Genomic DNA, 24,368 nt, shown 5'->3' with positions numbered 1-24,368 from the left:
AGGTCAGGACGGGACATAACAGGTGAATCTACAGCGGAAACGCAGCGCATTTCGAGTGCCGCCCCCGAATGCGAAACTTTTCCAGTTCGACCAACTTTTCGGGCTGGAAATCCGCTTGCCGTCAGTCAACAGCCTCTTAAAAAGTTATGATCGCGTTGATTAAAGATCTCTGTTATTTTTGCGGATTTTTTCACAAAGTTATTTACACTTTCCATTTGTCTACGGCCGCCACACAAATGTGAGCTCATCATTTTCCATGCTACAGTCGCTTTTGGCCAAGTTATAATGTGGCTTGGTGAACCGCCATAACTTTTAGATATATTTTAGAATGCTGACCGAGATCAGCTCTTTAAAAGGATGCTCCTTGTTTTTGTGTATGGTAAAAGTAATTTGGCAATCTATTGTTAAGACTTGGGAATCTCCATGTACAAGACTTACCACTTTACCATTTTTCGCCCAGTTAAACCCAAAGGCAAATAAAAACTCTCATAAACTGGCTTTCAATTCTTACGTATATTATCTTGTTCAATTTCAATTTCAGTTATTCCTCTATTTACAAATGAACTCCGAATGGGGGTTTTGTTTTTGTTTTTTTGGGGGGACTCTACGCGCACGGTATTTCAAATTACATGTGACAGCTCTCTCAAATATCGGGTATATATGTATTGTATATATGTATTGTATTTGTATAATTCGTCATTTATAGTTTCGTATAATATGCTTATATATTTCAATATTGTTTCAGTTAATTTCGTTGAAAGTTCTCCATTTGATTACATTGCCAAAGAACGAGAAAAGAAAGTTGTGTATTTGTATTTGTTGGGGGAGACCAAGATGGTTCTCCGCATTAATGGTGGTGCTACTCGTCTAGCCGTAGTAGTTGCCCGGTGCCTGGGTGGGATAGCCCTTGGCGCCGCCATCGGAGGAGCCTCCACCGCCGCCCCTGGATGAGGGATTCTCGCTGAAGAGGCCGCCAAAGTTCTTCGAGCTGAAGATGTCGCCTAGACCGCCGGAACCGCCACCGCCACCTCCTTGCTGGGCACCGCGATTGGAGTTGCCACCGCTGAGCAGGCTGCCCAGGAAGCTGCTGGCACCACCGCCGCCGCCACCTCCGCCTGCATTGGCTCCACCGCCGGATAGCACGGAGCCCAAGAGGCCTCCAAGGATGTTGCTGCCTGATCCACCGCCGCTGCTGCCTCCTGCCGGGGATCCTCCGCCGTAGCCACCACTCGGCTGATAGCCACCAGCGGGCTGGCCACCACCATTTGCTCCTCCAGCTCCGCCGCCCTGCAGTTGCTTGGCTATCTGGCCTGCAATGATACCGGATACCGCTTGACTCACCGCTGGATTCGAGAAGAAGTTGGAGAAGAAGCCGCCCTCCTTGTCCTTGGGTTTTTGGGCACCACCACCACCGTTGTGTTCATAGCCGGGTGCGGGTGGCGTGTAGCCGGGTTGTGGTTGGTAGCCGCCATTTGCTGGGGGCTGGTAGCCACCAGGAGCTTGAGGTTGATAGCCGCCGGGAGCTTGGGGTTGGTAGCCGCCGTTGTAGGGGTTGTAGCCACCGCCGCCGCCGCCGTTGCCACCAGCACCATATGGATTGTAGGGCGCTGCACCACCACCACCACCACCAGAGTTGGGTAGACTGGGGTACAGGGAGTGGCCGCCAGCCGAGAAGCCACCACCGTATCCGCCGTTGCCTCCGTCGTTGGCGCTCGCATCCGGCAGCGGGGCACTCGGAGCGTTCGGGGCATTCGGGGCGTATGCGTTATGGCTCACCTCTGATCGGTCAGCGAAGCAGTGCAAGCAGGGCAAGCAGTTTAGCCGAGGGTTAGCCACAAAAGCGGGGATTTCGAATGGAAAGTAAAAACACAAAAAACAAAGAACACAAATTAGATAACCAAAAAACAAAAAAAAAAATGAGAAAAAAAGGAAAGCAAGAACTGGTTAATGGACAATCAATGAACTTAGCTTACGTTTTCGACAAATAACCGTACCGTTTTAAATCTACACAACTTTGAGTTTGTCCGCCCGGGCTTATTCTAGTTAAGTCTTCGCTGTAGTATATTAAATATATCTCTGTCCACACACATTTATATATATTTAATGCTATGTACAACTCTTTAGTTCGTGGTTTTGATTAGTAAATACTCGAATACTTATTGTTTGCTCGTTAATTTCCTCGCCGCGTCTGAGAGTATGAGTTTGATGTGGAGTATTGTTAGTATTGGGTATCTTATCTCGATAAAATGATTTCAGTTTGGTTAATACTGGTCGTACTGTTTACATGGTTCCGGTTCAGAGATTGCAAATGAAGTTAGCAGTAGTTGATGTCCCAAATCAAGTGTGTGTGTGTGTGTTTGTGTGTGTGTGCAAATACAAACGGACGGAGTAAATATGCTCGACATGAGTGCTTTTTATCCGGAATTTACAGCGACAAAATCTTTATGTTATCTTGGGCAGTTTTGAATTTCTGGGACCTTGTTGTGTATTCGTGTTAGTGTATGTGTTTAAAATGTTTCACAATTTGTATTCTGTTTTAGGTTTTTGGTTTTTGGCTTTCGATTTTGTAGTTGTTTGTTTTTTCTGGCAGTTGGTTAGCAATGTAAATGCCTTTCTGTGACAGTTTTTCAATTTGTTTTCTTCTTTTTTGTTTTTTTTTTGTTTTTTGTCATTTCGGGAGTCTGCAGCACTTACAGCTTAGTTTTTAGTTTTTACTTTAGATTAGTTTTGAACACCTTAGGCTAGCTTAATTCTTTTGTTTTTGTTGTTGTTGTTTTTAAAATGCCATTTAACTTGCTTCAGTGATTATTTATTCATATTCGTAGACGTACAAAAAAAAAAACGAATCTGATTTGACCGCAGCGCACTTGGTGCACTTCCCTCAAATGTAGCTCATTATGCATTTTGATTGACATGCGTATCTTGTATCTACAACACTATCCATCTAAGTATCTGTATCTGTATCTGACTGCAGCAGCAGTTGCAGCATCAGTGGCAGTATCAAAAAGCCCTGAATTCGCCGGCGTCTGACCGCAAATTCGTAACATCAACAAAAATGAAATTAACATCAAAGTTGCCCAACCAGCCATGCATGTGTGTGTGTGTGTGAGTGTGTATCTGTGTGTGTGTGCGTATCTGTGTGTAAATTTGTATCCATGTGTGGTGGTTAGCCTTTGCCCCCTTTGACCAGAGGCTGGCTGTCTAAGCCCGAAATTAAATTCCAATTTAATTGAGCTGCAAAAAAGCCGGCGAGCAGTTCCCCTTGACTGATAGTCGAAAACACACACACATACACACACACAAATGAACTCACTCGCACATTCACACACTCTCGCCGGCGCTCTTCTACACAATATTAAATTGAAATTACGTATTCGCAGTGTTGGCCAGACAGCAAAGGCTGTCGAGAAAAAAGGCAAAAAACACGTGAAGCGAGGAGTAGCAAAGCCTTGTACGTTATAGTGTAATTAAAACACCACCCTTAAATTGTTGTGGAGAACTACGAAAAGTAATCATTTCTTTGTTCTCTGATAGAACTGCAAAAAAAGCACGGTACACAATTGATGAAGCAAATGCAGTTATTCAAATAGTCAAGAAATATTTGAATAGCTCTGATATTGTGTTAAAAAGATACTTGGAATTAAAAGTTCTCTAGAAATCTCTCAGAATATAAAATAAAAATTATTAAGTACTTGAAAATACACATACGCCGTATAAGCCATAAGCCCTATAAATTGCGTATACGAAGTGTTGGCCAGTCATTAAAAGCTGTAAAGTGAGTTACAATTTGTTAACAATTTATATTAACAACTTGGAAATGGACTTTTCATAAAAAATGTAGACTTCTTAAGCTCCAAAGCTTAAGGTTATTCACAATATAATATTTTTAAACAAGTACTTGTGTTTGTGACTTCATATTTTGTAAACCATCTAAACTTGCAGAAAAAAAACTAAAGTTATGAATTGCAGGCTAGCTGGCTAACTTTAAAATCTTACAGTTTTGAATTGCTTTGTCAACTGCCGCTTTTACTGCTTTTACATTTTTCTTAAGCCTACGCAAAATAAAAATATTTGAAAAAAATAGAAAATAATTCAGGAGAATAAGGGAAATAAAAAAAAACAAAAAATGAGTGTACAACCTTCAGGCGAGCTCCCATTTTCACCTAATATTTAGTCTTAAGGTGCTTTCAATCCTCCTTCTCTTTCTTTATTTATTACTTGAATCTATGGTCTTTAGTTTTTTTTGATTTTTCATCACCCTTTAATGAGGATCTTATATATTTAGTACATATATAATTTGGATTTTGGATTTTTTCTCAAATGAAAGCACCTGCTAGGTTTCAGAATCTCCAAATGTTTGATTTTTAGTTAGTAAAGTGTGGGTTCAGTGAAAATGGGTTCATTCCGTGATGGTGTTGCCTCGAACCTATAACATTCAATGGGATAATTTGCCGGGGATCGTCGTGTTGCTGCTGCCTCAGCTTATTACGTGCGTGGCAGGAGGGTCAGGAGGAGGCACGCGACCAGGATCAGCGGCTTCCCGATCCCGATCCCGCCCAGACTGCCGGCTGCCGAGGGATGCGCCTGGGTGCGCCGATTGTAGGGATTCTGTTGATTCTGGTTCTGATACTGCGGCGGCGGCTTGTTGTACATGTTCGCGTTGGAGTGCTGGCTCTGATAGCCCTGGAAGTTGCTGCCGTAGGGCGCCAGGCCGCCGCCGCCGCCGCCAAGGATGCCCAGCGTGGAGCTGGGCAGTCCCACGCCGCCGCCGACGCCGCCATTACCGCCGACGCCACCGCCGCCGCCGCCGCCAATGCCGCCGGGCGGACCGCCGGTGCCGGTCGGACCGCCGCCGCCATAGAATGGCAACTGGCCGAAGACGAAGGGCGGATTGTACGGGTTCACCGGCTGCAGGCCGTGCATGGGATAGCCCGGATTGAGGACGCTGCCTGGATGGTTGGGTTGGGGGAACTGCTGGAACGAGGGCGCCGACGTGGGCGAGTTGTACGGGAAGATGGGCATGTTGGGTATGACGGGCATGTGGTGCTTGGCCCCGAATACGTAGTGCGGATCGATGACGCCCGTTGAGGAGGCGCCCGCCGCCCCCGCATTGCCGCCCTTGTCGCGATCCCCATTTCCGGCGTTACCATTTCCGTTTCCATTCCCATTTCCGTTTCCGCCATCGCCGCCGCCGCCGCCGCCACCATCGCCGCCCTGCTGATGGTTGTAGGTGTAGGTGTTAAGCGTGGGGTTCGATGAGGCGGGTGCGAAGATGTTGTTCTCGGGTCCTTGGCCCAGACTCGATCCTGTTAGTGGTTAGTCGTTCGATGGGCACGCAGGGGGTGAGGGGGGGGAAGAGAGCGGGTGTTCTTGTTAGCGTTAGTTTTTCTTGCAGCCATGTTCCCGCCCAGCCTGCCTTCTCTCCCCAGCTCCCTCTCCGATCAGCACAGAGAGAAATATCTTTGTCTTTAGGGCACTTTAAAGAATACTCAACAGCAGCCAAACCTCTGCCAATAACAGCTTGAAAAGTTGTAATTGTAGGCTATTATTTGGTTTTATCTTTATCTAAACAATTTTATAGACACACTAAAAAGATGTCAAATTCGAATGGGAACTTAACTTTGACTTTTAAAATTTCTGAAATTGATATTTGAGATTTGTTTATTTCATAATTAAATGTAACGAACTGTAATATTCAGGAGTAAACGTTAAATCTTTTAAATCTTGTTTGGTAAAGAAGTTAGCTTGTATCTTTATAAGCACCCAAAATATTTTTTTTAAGTTTCCAGAAATTTATTTATAACAAAGCTGTAAATTGCCAGTAGTTTGACTGTTTATTGAGCGCATAGAAAAGAATGTGTTTACCATACAAACTGAAGATTGAAAATGGAATTTTTAATGTTTTGGTTGCACTTGGTGTCGGAATCTTGCAAAATCTTTAAATAGTGATATTCCAATTGAGTTTCAGTATAATTTTACATTTAATATCTGTATGGCTTTAATATAAGTGATATTTATTTGTGGCATTGATATACAAAAATCGAGCTGGCATTGCGTTGCCTTTTTCTCTCTGTGCTGTGACTTCCTAAAAACATGCAGAAGTGGGCGGCAGAGAGGGGGAGTGGCAGGGGGTGGGTGGGTTGTTTTGGTTAGCGGTCGAATATTAGGAAGCCTTGAGCGAATGAGGCGATGAATGAGCGAGCGAGCGAGTGATTGATTGATTGAGTGTTAGATTGATTGAGTCAGCAGAAGCTCTTAGTGTGTTGGTGTGGGTGTGCAGGTGTGTGTGTGTGTGTATGTGTGTTAGATCGCCATACAACATATTACATTCGGTTATATTGCATACATGTATATAGATATATATAGATGAAAACGATCACAAAACTAAATAAATACTTAAGGCCAAACATAAAAAAAACACAAAAAGAAATTCGAGAATTTGGAGAAGTAGTTATATCCTTGCAGAGTTTTCTGGATCATTTAAATTATTTAATTGAATTTATATATTTCTTTCACATTCATTCTAATGGAACTGCTTTTTTAATTACTTCTTGCGACTGGACTTTTTTTCAGTTTCATATTATAAATATGTTATTTTTGTTTTTAACCAAAAATAAAGTATAATATATACTTAAATGTTTTTACCAGACCAGACCAGCAAAAAACGAAGTTAAGATTAATATTAAATAAAATTAAATTTTGATTCTATAAAAGTCTCTGAAACCTGTTAAAATTGAATATTTGGTGAAATTCGGAGGACATCCTTTCCGTTAAGTTATAACGTTTTCTAGACTCTGCATGGATATTGTAGTCTTCGGCGGCCGAAGTCAGCTTTGTTGCCCCCATAAATCCCTGTCTTTAGCCACAATTGGTTTGGAATTCATAAGTCGTTTTGAGGAACCAAAAAAGAAGTGGCCGCCGATAGCCAATCGCCAATCGCCAATCGCCGGTCGCCAAAGCCCGAAACACGATGCCAATCGCCTGGACAACTCCCCCAGGGAAGCGCACAATGAGTAATCAAGTGGGGGATTCCAAGCTAAATACCTGACGGATTGGCCGAGGGAGCGGCCAAGTTGGGGCTGCTGTTCGAGGCGGACGATCCTCCGCCGGAGCGGCGCTTGCAGGTGGGATAGTTGCCGCACTCCTTGCCATCCCGCTGGTTGTAGCTGCACGAGTCGCTGGTGATGACGCACTCCTCGGTGGGCAGGCAGCCAATGTCCCCGCATCCACGGCCGTACTCTTCGCCCGCGGGAAATGCGGTTTAGGGTTCAAGGTTCAAGGTTCAGGGTTCAAGGTTCACGGTTCAAGGATTGCGGGTTTCGGTGTGTGTGTGTGTTTGTGGAGTGGACGGGGGTCAAAATCATACGGAAAAAAAAGGAAAAACAAATTATAAGCCTGCTCAAAATCGGGGTTATCTCCACTGGCTTCAATATGTCAATGATGGGGGGGTGGGGGTTGATGAAGGCATGAAACGTTCACCACCGATCGCACGGATCGGTGTTCATCTCGGGGAATTACTGATTACACAATACAACAAACAAACAACGGGGGCGGTGGCTTTCCAGGGGAGATGGTTTGGGGTGGTATGGTTTCCCCGAAAGCCCCCGCCGCCCGGAATATCACGTATACGTACTGGAGTAGGCGTCCACGTTGTAGCCGCAGCTGGCGAGGACCGCCAAAGTCAGCAAAGGCAGTGCCAGCATCCTGATGCTCGATGTCGATGTCGGTGCCACGCCCTTGGATCAAAAGTTGCTGCAAAGTATAGGAACAAAATACATATTTTGAGTTGGCAAAATAAAGTTTAACACAAGAGTTAGAATAAGTTTGCTATTCACAGTTATATCTGCAAAAATACGCATTCGCTTGAAATAACCAATCAAAACTGCATGGCAAGTTTACAATGCAATTTGATATTCTGTTTTGATTTCATTGCTTTATGGTTTTGAAAAATAATATCTTATGTATACTTTTAGCACACCAATTTAAATTCAACTCACTCATGGGTAATATATATCTAGAGCGTACAGTCTGAATGCAAGCAGTAACTTTGACTAAAAATACTTGATTTTAAAGGTATAATAATATATTCAAAAATTGCCTTGCAACTCTGAGACTTTCTTATCCAAAAGCATCTTTATCTAGATCTACATTTTTCATTATTTTTTTTCTGGCCACCGAGACAGGCCTTACAATTTTGAAACGCACTGTGGCGAGACAGCTGCCTGATTATTATTTATATGTTGCAGCAGAGCCAGGGGGCTGTACCCTTTTGGCAAGCCAAGTTTATTTATCACATTGACAGCTGGCTCAAGTTCATTGCGGTCCCGATGCGTCACAGAGAGAAATGGCCAAGTTGGGTAAGAGAAATGGGAAAGTGGGGAAATGGAGAAAGGCAGAGACCAAATGGCGTCGCATTTGTTTGGCAGAAAAAGTCGAAACACGAATCCCCGCATGTGATCAAAGGCGGCTGTGGGAAAACCTTTATCCCCACGAGCAATCCAACTTCATCGCGTTGAAGTCTCAGCTGTAAGCTCAGCAAATCCAAAAAAACAACGTAGGTATCCCACATAAAATAATATTATAGAAGAGTATGTATAAATAAGTAATTTGATTGAGGAACAAACCATTCAGTACGAAATATTGGTAAAAAAAAAAGTCGCCTAAGGTACCATAATTTTTAACAGCTTTAAACAGCAAACAAAAAAACATTTTAAGACATTTTTAAATTTATGGGAACTTATCACCTATAAATAATATAAATCATTCAACTACACACCATAAAATTCATGAGAAAGCGGGGAATTTCAAAATATGTTCGCCTTTCATGTCATCCTTCAAGAGCTCAGAAAATAGTCAACTCATTCCAGTCAGCCCACCTGGAGCAGTCACTCCATCACAGTCAGTCGCTGCCCTGCCACTTTTCACCTCCCGTGGCCCTTAATCAATTGCCCTCCAGTGGGTAAAAATAAATGAAAAACAGCAGCAGCAAGTCGGGAATATTTGCCGCGTTTCAATATCAAACAATTTCAAGAACTTTTTCATAATTTTCCATTCTTGGCCGCCGTCCACTCGCAACATTTCCATATTCAAATTTCGCAAATGACTTGGCAACTAATTCGGTAGACTCGAGCGGAAAATGTTGCTTGGCCGTGGAGGAAATGGATTTAACGTTCGCTCATTTTGATTAATTTCGAATTCCGTTCAAAGATTTTTGTCATTTTTTGCATGAAATGGAAATTTTTAGGGAATGACAACGGCAAATGAAAACGCATAAATTAGTAGTCTGTCTATGATTTGTCCTTTGCCTCGTGTTTTTTTCCCATTTTCCACACCCACGGAGAGATGCATGAATAGGCTCAGGAACAAGGACAAAAAACACTGACAAATCAGTGGTGTGTTGTTTCCATAATGTAATACCACATATGGAATAGGTAAATGTGCCATTAACAAAGCGAGCGCATTCAAATCCGAAGATTGCCAAAAGGAACTCTTTCCTTTAAAATGGAATCTTAATTTTTTTTGGACTTAAGGTATCTCTATTATATACCACGTTTCCAGTTTTCAGTTAAGATTCCTCAATCATCTCGGATTTAAAGTACATTTTGCAAGAGCTTTAAAAAAAAATGAAATCATTGCCTACTTTTAAGGGATTGAATAGTGCTGTGGGTAAGCAGTTCATTCAACTACCGGAAGAAGCAGTTCAGCAAGCTGTGCTTCCTCTTGGTCTTAATTGAGTAAAGTAGTTCTGAAGTCCATTTAGTGGGTTAACAAAAAGCTATAAGTTGTTATTCAAATAAATAAAATCTTAAAAATGTACTTAAATTCTAAAGTATGCCATCAAATTTACTTTCTTAATTGTTTTTATCTACCCAGGGTAGCTAAACAGCCCAATATCTTGGTTTTAAAGAGCTTGCGGCTGGCTGCCATCATTTCAGCTGTCTTGCCCGCAACTCGACTCAACCACTGTCCGTCCGGCTGTCCGATTGTCCGCTTGTCCGTCCGTCCGTCCGTCCGCCTGTCCCTGTACATTTGTCTGTGCGGGCCACGTCCCGGTCGACGGAAGCCAAAAGTGGAAATGCATGATAAATGACACAAGGTTTGCCTCTCTTTTTTTGCCACTGCTATTTTTTGTGTGTGTTGTTTCTTTTTTTCGGCAGCAGCGGGGGGCGACCGGGCGGGGGCGTGGGTGGACCTTGTACAACAACATGAAGAACGAGAGCGGCAACAACAATTTTTATTTCAAGACACAACACACACAGAAACACAAAACAACGATTCTAGGACAGCGAGAAAGTGAGCAAAAGGGGGGTCGCAACACAAAAATTGTGAAACGATGACGTCGTAAATGTTTTGTTGCAACATTTTTCTGTTGTAAGCGAAAGAAAAAAAAATATAAAATAAAAACAAAACAAAGCGAAACGAAGCCAAAAAAGGAGCAACAGAGACAGTTAGATACGGGGTGCAAAGCTGGAGAAAAATGAAGTAAAAACAGCAAAGCAAACTGTCCGCGAAACGGAAGCGCAAATAAAACAACTGCAAGGGGTGCCCAGCCAAGCGGTCAGTGGCGTCGGGAGGGGGCAGGGTGGAGTGGGCAAGCGGATGAAGTCCAAAAGCAAAAAAAACAATCTGAATAAAACCACGGTGATTCCCACTGTGCGCAGCCTTGTAAAGTACTTTTTCAAATAAAACTAACAGTCGTCATAATCAAAAAAGTTATTTTTCCAAAAACTAACATATATAAACCAGCATTATTTATAAAATTTTGTACACTAAAATATAATTTAGTTTCTATATTAACTGCTTACAAAATTAATTATCTTTAGAATTCAAAGAAAGGTTCGAGCCTAACAATAAAAAATATACAGCTTTATTCAGACCCATAATTATTGTCTACTACAACAAAAATATTATATAAATTTTAATAAGCACAAAGATAAAACATTGCTTTAATATATTGATATTGAAATTCTTGTCAGACTAGAAGTTTATATTATGCCACGATTACTTATATTATGATGCGTTAACTTAAATATTTAAACAACTTACTAAATTTAAACAACACTGCTTGCTAAATACCTACAGAGTGCTTAATACTATTAAGTTTTGTAGCAAACTGAACTCCGCCAGTGTGGCCAAGTGAAGCTATAAATCCAGACCCCACCCATTTGACCCACCGGCAACAGGAAGGAGAACAAGCCACACCAACGAGCACCGCCCGAGGGAAAGCGGAAAAGCGAGGAAAATGGGGAAAAGCGGAGGGAAAAACAGCAGCAGCAGCAGCAGCGCCGCTTCAACGCTTGGGTTCGCAAGGCATAAACCGAAAATTCACACTTGGTTACTTCCTTCATGACTTTGGATATTATTGTGGTTTATGTTAGTGCTGTCACTTGCCCGCCGGCCTGCCACGCCCCCCGTGCCCCGCTGCCGCCTCCTTAACCCTCCACTGCCGCGTGATGTATGACTCCATGAAATGCGATATATTCATGTTAAATTATACTTTTTTTTTCTTTTTTTTGCAACAAAAAACGAACAGTCGAGGACGAAAAGGACCAAAAAGGCGACATCAGAGAGCGAGAGTCGCTGAACAAGTTTAAAACAACAAAAGTGCAAAGTTTGGCGCCAGTTTGAAATTGCAATTGCAATTGAACAAACAATTAAAACTTTTAAATATTGTGACAGCATTTTCACAGTTAATTGCACAGGCCAACAAGCAGCTGCTGCCTCCGCCCAGTTCCCCAGATTCCCCAGTTTCCCCACTTCTTCACTTCTCGCCAACCCACCGCACATTCGTTCCTTCATTCATTACTTCCAATTCATTTCAAAAACTTGTCCCAGTCCCTGGGAAAATCCACAGTTTGCCCTTTTGGCCTGCCAAAATAGGTGCAAAAAAAGTTGCTCTCTTTTTATCTGCAGTTGTTGCAGCGGCCAACTGACAAACTGACAACCATTTGTCATTAGCCAGGAGGCGTGGGGGCGTGGCCAGCCATATGCTTTTACACTCGGATAAAAACAAAGCCTTGAAATACTTTTCTTTTGATTTCGTAGGATATGAAATCATTAAATGAAAAACGTTTCCAAAAGGCAAACATCTGGAGAAGAAAGAGTTCTCCTCAGATTGGTAATCTGGAATTTTTCAAAGTGAATTCCGAGAACCTACATTTATTCAACTCTAAGTGTAGAATTTAAAAATATATGTATGTATATCTAGCCAACGAGGGTGACTTTAATTAGCGAATGTCGCGGGTTTGCTGATTTTTCAAATTTATTTCGGTTCGGCTGGCGCATTTCTGGCTTATTAAATTCCGTCAGCTAACTACAAAAAGTGGCAAAGCGCACAAAAAAAAAAAATCGAAAAATGGGAGGGCGAAAAACGTCAAAAAAGGTGGCCTATTCCGACTCGTCCCCTGGAAAAAATGTCAATTTGTGGCCAGAACAGGCTTCGGGCCAGCAACAAATCACAAAAAGGCAGGCAACACAAATAAAAAAATGCGACAAAAAAAAAAAACGTACCGGAAGAAGGAAAATCTTTGTAAGGCAGTTAATTAAAAACTTCACATAAAGAGCCAAGGGTGGGCGGGCATGGTTCGATGGGGGCGTGGCATGTGTGCTAGGAAAAGCGGGACAAAAGAAAAGCTGCCAAAGAGTTTCCGACTGCAGCCATAATTAAAAAAGTCTGGAACCGAAATTAAAACCCATATTGAGAGCGGTTCAATGGGGCGTATGCGTGATTTGGGCTCGACATCGCTTACGCATTCAATTAGGTTACAAATTACGGGCACTGAACAATCGAATGATGTATGGCCATGTAGCATGATGGCCTCGCATTTCTTGGCACTCGCCAATTTTTATTTTATTTTTATTTCGCAGCGTGAGAGCAACGGCATGTGGCGCTTTTCTGGAAAGCATGCACTGCGAGAAATGGGTCACCGATTTGGGACTAGCAGAAAAAGGGATTTACCCACACAAGTTCTTCAATGCCACAACAATTGGTTACTGATTAACATTGATCCCTTGTTTCTATCATATTACTAGAATATAAACTATGAAGTTAGTACGATAATACGAGTTCAATTTGTACCTAGTTTCTTTCTCTGCTTAAAATGTTTACTCATTCATTTTTAATAAACTAATATATTTATAAGCACAATACATTTACTAATTGGAAAAACTCTAGAGGCGCGGAATTTCATTTTATTAATAACAACTTTAAAAATTGTACAAATATTTAACTTTCTTTCTGTGATTTTATTTGCTCCATATTTCAAATGTTTTTGTTTTATTTGAATGGACAAACATGATGGAACTGTGTGACTAGTGACAATTTCGAGTATTTGTTTTTTTGTTAGTCATGAAATTAATATACAAATACAAATATAATTTATTTGCTTTATTTTGCTCAGTATGGCAGGTGCCATACCGCCATGATGATGATGATTGATTTCGTTAATTTAGTTGAGCAGCTGAGCTCGTGGCGGGCCATGAAAAATGCATGACACTCAGAGTTGGGTGGTGTTTGGTTGGTCACTGGCCACTGCGATTGAGTTAATCTAATGGCCACAAGGGGAGTGCGAAGTGGTGGTGGTGCAGCAGCTGCCCCTGGAGTTTCCATCTCCGAATCGCTGGGCATTGAAAACTGCTGAAAGGCACCACTCACATGAATAGTTTTCAGGGGTCAAATGTTGGCGAACTGAAAGATATCAGACACCAAAGCGATTCGGGCTAGGATTTAGGGTTAATGCTTTGTTTGCTCACATAATCGGAGAATCTTATTCACATTCAATGCTCAGTTAAATTTAATTGGACTTAAATCAATGGACTTTGTGCATAATGAGCTTAAGATACTTTAAAAGATTTGTTCTTTACTAAATAAAGTTTATATTATCCATATATGAATTTATTTGGCTGTGTTTTTAAAATCTATTAAATGATCAATTTATCATTATGTACATCAGAAAATAGAAATCGGCGATAAAAAAATCACTGACTTTAAATCTCCTCGAACCACTTTTGGGTGCAATAAATATAGTTTCACCCACTTCGTTGACTTTTTGCAGACAATCAATGGCTGATTGCTGGCCCAAAAGAGTTGTCACACAACATAATGAATCGGAGTGCCGAAAGTTTGGGCCCCAGCATCCCCGATTTGCCCCATTGTTTCGCCCACTATCCGCGCTTTATATTTCGATCAACTTGAGGAAACTTTTGGAGGACTCTCCAGTCGCTCGCGCTCCATCGACTGGCAATGAGTGGGCTTGGGATTCGGTTGGGAAAACTATCAAGTGGGCGGGGCTGCCTTGTTCCGCGCTCGCTCGCTTAACCCTCGAGTGCCCCGGGGGGCCCAGAAACGGTACGGGGCGGAAATGAATGTTATTTATTTATGTCGCTGCGGCGTGGTTGTTGGCGCTGTTATTTGTTGTACTTATTAGCAGTACATAGGGATAACTATCAGCCGCCGGCGGGTGCACTTTTACCCGGCAAAAGTTTCCCTGGTAATAAAGTTTCCTTCAGCTTCAGCTTCAGCTTCGGCTTCAGTCATGTAAATTTCCCTTTAAGCAATAAAATGCACAGCAACTGGACTCGCCTCTCCTTTGGTCTTGTTTTGTAATCATTTCATTTCTTAGTCAAAGCAGCCAAGGCGGAAGCTATTATTTGCTAGGCAACTGCATAACTGCTAAAAGTACAGACACGGAAAATGAAGAAGGGCTGGCTAGAACTAAAGGCAAAAGGACGAGCCGAAGGACGAGGAGTGCAAACAATTTCTGAGCCGGCGACGTGTTGTAAGCGAAGGCAGCAAACAAAGTTTAAATTGCAGTTGGGCGAGAGTTTTAAATTATGCGACCAGCACTCTAGGAGCGCCATCTTCAACATTCTTTTCCCGGCTAATTGCTGTCTCTGGAAAATCCCCCCTTGCAACCTCCCCTCACCTCTCTCGACACACTTTATCCACCCGCATTGCGTATACGCCGCGTGTATCAATGAAGTGTGGAGTGTTTGGCAGGAGATGCGGCCAAATCCGGTGATTCGAAGAGTCGCCTGGCCCTGTGCTAAATGGAAAATCCATAAGCCCCAAAGAGCCACTGAGCTGAGGCAGATGAGCTGGAAATGGAGCTGCAGTTGTCCTCCAACGGAGCAACTCCTTGAGGCTCTGCACTCGAAAACGACACACTGCCACAAAAATGTGGGCTCGAAATTAGGCATAGAGTTCAAGGAGTGTAAGGACAATAGGTTTAATCATTTCTTGCCTTAAATACTTGCATTCAAATTACAATTAAAGGCTTTCTAAGCTTTGTTATAACCATATCTTGTTTTAATTTCTGGTGACTTATTTTCGAAACACCTTTTAATTATAATTTGGACCACAAGCAATTTAAATTTGATTACTTTATTATTGAGGGCATGTGTTATATGCATTTGTTGTTTTTTTTAAATGAAAAAAAAATCTTTTCCAATTTATAAAATTTAAAAAAGTGGAACTTCGATTACATATTATTTTTTTTCTACTCTACATTTTTGAGTTATGAACTACGCAAGTGACTTTTCAAATGTTTTCTGATCGCTTTGCCGGCATTAAAAACATTATTTCCCTGAGTGCCCGTCCTGCCGGTTATCCTGGTGGTTTCTGGGGGTGTGTTTATTGAACACTGAACCCTGAGATCTCCGGATCCTTTTACCCAGCCAACAAGTTGCCGCTGTAATCCACTTAAGTCGTTGCCATAGCTGCCAATGCAGCCGATGTTGCTGCCGTTCCGTTGGTGTTGCTGATGTTGCTGCTGTTGCTGCTGTTGCTGTTGTGCATCGACATTCCAGATGCTGGGCCGCCGCTGCCGTGCTGGGCTCTTTTGTGCCCCGGAAAGGCAAGGAGGGGGCGTGGCATTGCGATTTGCATAATGCCAACGGATGGGTGGGGGGTTCGAGGCAGGGCCAAGTGCACAATAGCGGTGGAATACGAGCACTTGAGTGCCGGAGAAAGGCCGAAGGAGCAAGGATAAAGGACCAAGGACTCGGGACAATGGGCAATGGCCTACGGCACGGTCCCATGTTAACCCCTTTGCCTTCCCTGCTTTGCCTTGTTTATATTTTACGGCATTTTATTTACTAATAAAGTCCTTATGAAGTCAATGCCAAGGACCGCGCAACAAATCCGGTCCATAAATCATGCAGGCGCAACTCCATTCCGATCATCAAATAATTTCGGTGCGTAATTGAAATCCTTTGACAGTCTCAAGCTGATTTAATTTATCGCCGCAATTTCCAATTTAATTGAAACTGAAAATTGAAATCGGAAATATTTATGCCCAACCCGCCGCAATCCCCTCAAAACGCGCTCAAAATTTAATCAAGCGCCAAAATGCGAGCCAAAACTAAACAAAGTGCGAGTCAAAGGGAGCATACACATCGGCATATGTATATGTATATGTATATATATATTTAATTTATATATATATGTGCACATACAACATGTACATGATTGGCTGGCACGAGTGTGCGTGCGTATTAGCCGGGGTAGCAGCAAAATTAATTAAGTTGAGAAAATGTCAACGCTGCTGCTTTTTGGCTTGACAACGCTGCTTACCAACCCCTCGCCCTTCCTTTTGAATATTTCCCCCATACCTTTGTATACCCTGAACAATGGAGCATATATCCCCACCGATCTTTTCACGCTCCAAACTAGACTGCATTAATTTCTTTCATAAACTTCTGGATAACGCAGGACAATTATGTCGGCTAATATTCATTCAGTTTTTACTGAATAGAGGGGTATTTGTGGATTACCTTAATGTAAACTTTCATTGTTATATTTTGTACGTGTTAAATATATATTTAAATAGCATTAAGTTACTTGGTAATAAGTCAGGAGCATTTATATTTTTAAAGCTTTCAATCTGAAACTTATACAATTTTTTATAAAGGCTTTAAATGTTTCCTAGCTGCGATCTTTTAAATAATCAATTTTTGAAGTATTTTATTAAAGTCTTTTTGAAAAGGCAACGAATAACAAATGTTACGGTTCATCAATTTACTTTTTTCAAGGCCCACAAAATTTATTAGAAGTATTTGAAGTATAAATCGTATGTTTTATTTTTAATTTGGGAATTTGGATTTTCCTAATCAGTACCTTGGGTAAATTAAAGGGTATTCCCCGTTCCTTTCCCGCCACCTTCTTCGCAGCAAATTGACTTTTCGTTCTGCTTGTTCCCATTTTCCGTTTCGTCGCAGCCATTTTGTGCAGCTGCCTGCATTTTGGCCACGTGTGTGTGCGCCCGCTTCTTCTTCCTTTTATCCTTTCTCCATTCGCCTTTCTCCTTACACCTTTCTCCTTTTTTAATATTTTGCTTTTGTTAGGTTTCCCACACAGTCTCGTACAGGTGTGCACACATATTCCCACACCTGGTGATTTAATAACGCGTCGTTGCAAAAATTTGCGGTTTGAATAGCTGCTAACTTTATTTTATGATAAGTTTATAATGCCCATTCTCCCGCCCCACATGTACATATATATATACATATATATATATATATATATGTATGTTGTGGGGGAATGGGAATTGCAGCTGGGGCACACAAAGCGAAAATCAAATCATAAAGGCAAAGCCCCTGTGGCAGCAGCCTCGCTCGTAAAATTTGTTAAAATTGCACTAAAATGCAGCTCCCGCAGCGGCAAAGGAAATCACATTAGAATTTTGTTTGCCCACGCCCACATGGCGTATGAGTGACGCGGCAGGAGCAGAAGCTGCAGAGCAGCGACTGCAAAAGGAGCACACCCTTGTCTAAACTTTCTAATTTTACTTCACGTTTTTTTTTTTTTTGGGAAAACTTCTCTCGATTTTCGTGAGTAGGGATCCGCTTTCGACTACACAAACAGCAAGTGAAAATTTTCAATTTCCCATGCAAAACTGCCGCACAGCTCGATAGTCACGCACACGAAGGCGTAAGAAAACGTGGCCAAGAAGGGGGCGGGGCATCAGGATATCGGGGCATCAGGACATCGGCGTTCGGGGGTTGGGGAAATGGAATGGAAATGATGATGTCGCCCACGGACCTGCCCCCCGGAACTGATTCTGTTTGCCCGATAGGCGACAAAAAGTCAAATTGTGGCAGCCAATTAACAGCAGCCAACCCCCGGGGACGGGGTATGGGTTAAGGGGCAGGGGCGGGGGAGGGTTAAGGCAACAGGGGTTAAGGGGCCAGCGGGTGGCCAAGAAAAGAACGCCACCAAACAAGTCAAACAAAAACGGGCAAAGTGTGCAAAGGGTCCGTGGCAGGAGGCAAATACATGACCCAGGATCAGGACGTAAGGGTTAAAGCCCACAAACCGTGACGCGAAAGCAGAGAAGACTTTAATGAAATTATCTTAGCTCGGTTAATAAATTGTTTATAAAAACTAAATATTTTACCATTCAATTAAAAACGGAGTCAATAGTATTCGACTTTAATATATTTTTATAAGAAATTATTAATATTAGTTTTACTTAACTTACATTTTAAAAGTGGTTGACTTAAGATTTATGGCAAAGAGGATTTGTTCTTTCTCTAGGTTCCCGAATTATCCTTACCTGAAAATATAAAAAATATTTTGGTTTAATACATTGGAGTTATGCAAACTCTGATACAAATTAAAAATATATTTATTTATTCTGGCTGCCAAGTCTGCTTCTTTTCTTGTTATTAATGTTTTTAAAAAGTTTTGTTTTATTTATTAAAATGTTTGTACCCTTGTTTTTGCATCTAAAACGTCGAGTTTAATATCTATTTAAATATGTTAACTAAAATATTGCAAATATGGCATGTATATGTCATCCCTTTTTAATAATTTGTAGAAAACCCGCAGAAAACATTCACAACCAATTCCATTAATTTTCCTTTGTTACTGGCTTTCCCGACTGATTTTCCCGATTTCCGCCGGACATGGCACCACTGCTCCTCAAGGCGTGTGCGTGTTTTTCAGTGTGTGCTTTGGGATGGGCCCAGTGATATGGACGTGCCTGCGTCCAAGTCCAAGTCTTTCGTCATGCCGAGATGAGCTCGTTTATAAAGTTGACAAAAGGCGTTCCCCAGTTCCGATAATCATCTGACAGTTTTTGCGCTATCAGCGACAAGACACACAGAGCGCGCGAGGGAGATGGCATTAGGCAAACAGCAAGAGACGGGGCTAGGGGGCGAGACAGAGACGGAGACAACGACGGGGAGACAAGTCCATGTGAGAGTCGCTTTCCTGTTCAACACTTTTGCTTTTGTCAGCATTGCGGACAAGATACAAAATTTCCCATTGCCAAAGATGACTAAGGGAAAATCTGTGTGAAAAAAATAAGGGGATATGAAAATAGGAAAGACGGAAATATGGGAAAGGGAAAGGGGATATGGAAATGAAAATGGAAATGGAAGTGGAGGAGATGTAGTTCTAGCCCTAGGGGACGCTGACCCGCTAATGAGCCGCCAAAGCATAAAAAATGCGACAAGGGTCGTACGCCGACCCAAAGCCCGCCCCGCCCCGCACCGCCCCCTTTTTGCAAGAAAATGGGCGCAAGGCCAGGCCAAACAACAAAAGCCAAGAAGAAGCAACAGCGGCAGCAAAAAACTATTCCTGCAGCTCATTAAAAACCCAAAGGGTTAAAAAGTGAGGGGAGCCGCCACAATGCAATATGCAAAATAAGGCAAAACAACAACAATAACTGGCGGAGCAGGAGAAATTGAAACTAGGCTGCTGCAGAAAGAGACAGCCATAGCGGTGAGCGAGCGAGACGGCACTTCTGGAGAAAGTGAACAAAGTTAAACAATTGAAATTGAAATTAGTTGGCGAGCGCAAAAATTAGTTCCGCGCCAATTAAATGAAAGTCTAGTAAATTGCAGCTGCAAAATGGGAAAATTTTGCTGAGAACATTAATTAGATGCAATAAAAAATGGGTTTAGGTTCTCAAAACAATTTCCACGAACTTATTTCTTAAATACATGTAAGATTTAAATTTTTTTTAAGAAAGAAAATAAACAGTTGTGAACTTTTCTCAAAACAAAGCATACATTTAAACCACAGATAAAACCCTAAGTTTTCTGCATAGCTGATGACCTAAGCAATCGATCCCCATCATTAAAAATAAGGAACTTTATGTTTGAATACCAATTAATTCGGAATTTTATTACCAGATTATCATTTTTGTGGGAGTAAACCCATAAGAAACCAATTGGGTGGACAATTAAGATCAGAACTTTGTGGTTAAAACATGTTGTAATGATTCATCACTTCACTAGTATTTAATTTGACACTACTGAATATTTACAGGAGTGATAACCAACTTTTTACATTTAAATGAATAAAGAAATGTTTTCCTTGGCTGATTCGAAATTCTATGCATATATGCTCCATTTGCACATATTTCTTAATGGGTCAGCGCCCCGCGGAGTCCCTTCCCGCCCATATAATGTCCTGCCAGTGACAGTTGTCAAGGGGCTGCCTGATTAAGAACTTAGTTAAATGGAAATCCTGCAAAAAAAAAAGGGAAGGAATAACAACAACAAATGGAAGCGGAGCAAAGAGCAAAGAATTTAATTTGCACAAAATGGCACACACAGAGACAAAACAAATATATATATATATTTTATATAAATGTGAACGGGAAGGATGGGGAAAGTGTCCCTAAAAAGAGCAGCGAATTTCGCCTTTTGAGCTTGGCATCATATATCTTTCAGTCAACAGCAGGCAGTCCACAGTTGGTTTGTCACACAAAAGGACAGCTCCTGCTCCTGCTCCAGCATCTGCCCGCCCCAAAAACTTGGGGAGCCCGAGCCCCCATCTCACTCCGATGTCGTATCCTTCGTCGTCCTGCGACAGCGTTGCAATTAAATGAAGGCAACGCACAAAAGTATGCAATGCAAATGGCTCACCCTGCGAAACGAGCTAAAAATTAAACAGAAAGTCCAATTTGAACAGGGAACACAGGATACGTAGACGACAGGATGTTCCTGATTTATCCGCGTGTTTCAAAACTCTTTTCAAGGCTGAACTCATTTATTAATTAACTTATTTTCACGTCTTTAAATAAATATTACAAGCTTAAAAGTTGTCAAACTATGAAAGTCTTTTTTTTTTTTTTTTTTTTTTACGGAATAAAATTATAAATTAACCAAGTTTTTTATAATATGGGCTAAACTTATGGTTGATATTAAACATCTAAAGATATTTGAAAGGTATTAAAGCAAAAGAACTTTTTTTGAATTAGGATTTTTAGAAGCAGTTTATTGCCCAAATTCGGGTTCTCCGAATAAAGTTTTTATATCACAATTGTTCCTTTTTTGAAGCGAGCCAAACGGAATAAATATAAAATATTTTTATGGCTCACTTTTAAGGCCATAAACACATTTTGGAAATCTATAAAGATTTTAGGAACAGCCCCGCTAGACGGAGACGGGAGACGAAGGACTAAGGAGTAAGGATTCTAAGCAGAGCGAGATGGGGGATGCCAGTTAGAGTGAGTGCGATGCACACGTGCAGACATAAAAGCGGCCATACCTGAGCTACGTGCACTCAACACCTGCCCAAAGCCTCTTCAATCTGGCAGCTTCACCCCGCTGAAGACCCTCTGCCGCCGCCCCTGCAGCATCCCCCTCCACCCCGCACCCACTCAATTGGCGAGTGTGTGGCAATTGCAATTGAAAGTGATAATTTCATTGCATCATGCACAAAGGGAAGGAGCACGAGTGCCGAAGGACTGGAGACGCAGGACGAGGGGTTCACCCGCATTCGGGTTCGCATCCCATCCCTCGATTTACCAGCCCCCTCCCTTCCCTCACTGTTATCAGGGCACGTCCATGGCCAGTTACACACACATACACAGACTTACAGGGACACTTACATATATTGCTGCATGCTTACACTGACAGAAATTAAGAAATTCACAGAAAGAAGCCAAATGCTGTAGCACTATGTATTTGATTTCTAAGTTATCGATTGAGTATATGTGTGCACATTTTAAAATAACAAATATAAAAAATAAAACACATTAATATTTAGTTAAATTTAGTTAAGATCTTGTAACGTGTAATTTTCCATAATTGTAATGTGAAAATTTGTATCTTTAATTTTTAGCGAAAGAATAAATTTAACTTCTTTAATAGTTTTAGTTTAATAATTTAAAACAAGAAAGGAAAGCTAACTTCGGGGGGAGCCGAAGTTGATATACCCCTGCAGAATACTCTGTAAATTATATTCTCCAAAATTATTCATATTAAATTATTCATATTACTCATAAAAAATCCCAAATTCCTAACTTTAAAAACACCAAAGTTATGGCATTTCCAATCGTTCAGCTATATGGCAGCTATAGGATATAGTCAGCCGATCCCGGCTGTTCCGACTTATATACTGCGTGCAAAGGAAAGAAGGGTGTGTGCAAAGTTTCAATTCGAAAGCTTTAAAACTGAGAGACTAGTTTGCGTAGAAACATACAGACGGACAGACGGACATGCTTATATCAACTCAGGAGGTGATCCTGATCAAGAATATATATATATATATATGGTCGGAGATGTCTCCTTCACTGCGTTGCACAATTTTGAACAAAATTATAATACCCTCTGCAAGGGTATAAAAATGTGTTTTAAGTATATGTTTTTGATGGCCAAAATCCAGAAAAAAAACAGCTAGTTTTTTCAGTTTTTTAATCAAAACCCTTGGAAATAATGGTCAGTTCTTGGAATGTCATATCTCGTTGAATTCGTTACAAAATTTCCAATCGATTGGTATACTCAGCTCAAAAAGTTTATTTTGGTCCAGATTTGGAAAAAAATCAAGTGTTACCCCTTATGAAAAATGCGAAAATCGGTCAAAAAATAAAATTTACTAAAACCTTCTGGAATCGATTGTGTAGGTTGTCAGCTACACAGAACAGTCATTTTTTTCGCTGTGCGCCTTATTTTGGCAAAGCTACAACGAAAAAACCCTTAAAAAATGCGTTTTAAATATATGTTTTTGATGGTCAAAATCCAGAAAAAAACAGCTAGTTTTTTCAGTTTTTTAATCAAAACCCTTGGAAATAATGGTCAGTTCTTGGAATGTCATACCTCGTTGAATTCGTTACAAAATTTCCAATCGATTGGTATACTCAGCTCAAAAAGTTTATTTTGGTCCAGATTTGGAAAAAAATCAAGTGTTACCCCTTATAAAAAATGCGAAAATCGGTCAAAAAATAAAATTTACTAAAACCTTCTGGAATCGATTGTGTAGGTTGTCAGCTACACAGAACAGTCATTTTTTTTCGCTGTGCGCCTTATTTTGTCAAAGCTACAACGAAAAAACCCTTAAAAAATGCGTTTTAAATATATGTTTTTGATGGTCAAAATCCAGAAAAAAACAGCTAGTTTTTTCAGTTTTTTAATCAAAACCCTTGGAAATAATGGTCAGTTCTTGGAATGTCATACCTCGTTGAATTCGTTACAAAATTTCCAATCGATTGGTATACTCAGCTCAAAAAGTTTATTTTGGCCCAAATTTGCAAAAAAATCAAGTGTTACAAGCTACAACGAAAAAACCCTTAAAAAATGCGTTTTAAATATATGTTTTTGATGGCCAAAATCCAGAAAAAAACAGCTCATTTTTTCAGTTTTTTAATCAAAACTCTGGAAATAATGGTCAGTTCTTGGAATGTCATACCTCGTTGAATTCGTTACTAAATTTCCAATCGATTGGTATACTCAGCTCAAAAAGTTTATTTTGGTCCAGATTTGGAAAAAAATCAAGTGTTACCCCTTATAAAAAATGCGAAAATCGGTCAAAAAATAAAATTTACTAAAACCTTCTGGAATCGATTGTGTAGGTTGTCAGCTACACAGAACAGTCATTTTTTTCGCTGTGCGCCTTATTTTGGCAAAGCTACAACGAAAAAACCCTTAAAAAATGCGTTTTAAATATATGTTTTTGATGGTCAAAATCCAGAAAAAAACAGCTAGTTTTTTCAGTTTTTTAATCAAAACCCTTGGAAATAATGGTCAGTTCTTGGAATGTCATACCTCGTTGAATTCGTTACAAAATTTCCAATCGATTGGTATACTCAGCTCAAAAAGTTTATTTTGGCCCAAATTTGCAAAAAAATCAAGTGTTACAAGCTACAACGAAAAAACCCTTAAAAAATGCGTTTTAAATATATGTTTTTGATGGCCAAAATCCAGAAAAAAACAGCTCATTTTTTCAGTTTTTTAATCAAAACTCTGGAAATAATGGTCAGTTCTTGGAATGTCATACCTCGTTGAATTCGTTACTAAATTTCCAATCAAATGGTATTCTCAGCTGAAAAATTTTATTTTGGGCCAGATTTGGAAAAAAATCAAGTGTTACCCCTTATGAAAAATGCGAAAATCGGTCAAAAAATGAAATTTACTAA

The 24,368-nt window shown here is 40.9% G+C and overlaps 1 protein-coding gene across 3 annotated transcripts in view; it reads right to left on the bottom strand.

The window, feature by feature from the left end:
* Positions 1 to 494: 494 nt before the first annotated feature.
* LOC108051153 (glycine-rich cell wall structural protein) overlaps positions 495 to 24,368 on the bottom strand; it is an 86,171-nt gene continuing 62,297 nt past the window's right edge. The window contains exons 1-4 of one of the 3 annotated variants that reach the window (XM_017133141.2): positions 18,480 to 18,538; positions 7,634 to 7,752; positions 7,045 to 7,239; positions 495 to 1,778 (exon numbers count right to left, since the gene is read on the bottom strand). In XM_017133141.2, coding sequence (XP_016988630.1) covers positions 868 to 1,778; positions 7,045 to 7,239; positions 7,634 to 7,703 — 1,176 coding nt within the window. In that variant the 5' untranslated portion in view covers positions 7,704 to 7,752; positions 18,480 to 18,538 and the 3' untranslated portion in view covers positions 495 to 867. Of the gene's footprint in view, positions 1,779 to 1,798; positions 5,307 to 7,044; positions 7,240 to 7,633; positions 7,756 to 18,479; positions 18,539 to 24,368 lie in introns of those variants that run through there. The other 2 variants (XM_017133140.2, XM_017133142.2) reach the window with 2 other exon arrangements.

This window comes from Drosophila rhopaloa, unplaced genomic scaffold (genome assembly GCF_018152115.1).
Source record: "Drosophila rhopaloa isolate 14029-0021.01 unplaced genomic scaffold, ASM1815211v1 contig_3, whole genome shotgun sequence".
NCBI lineage: Eukaryota > Metazoa > Arthropoda > Insecta > Diptera > Drosophilidae > Drosophila > Drosophila rhopaloa.
The sequence above is the reverse complement of the archived record's forward strand: the minus strand, read 5'-3'. Positions and strand labels throughout refer to the sequence as shown.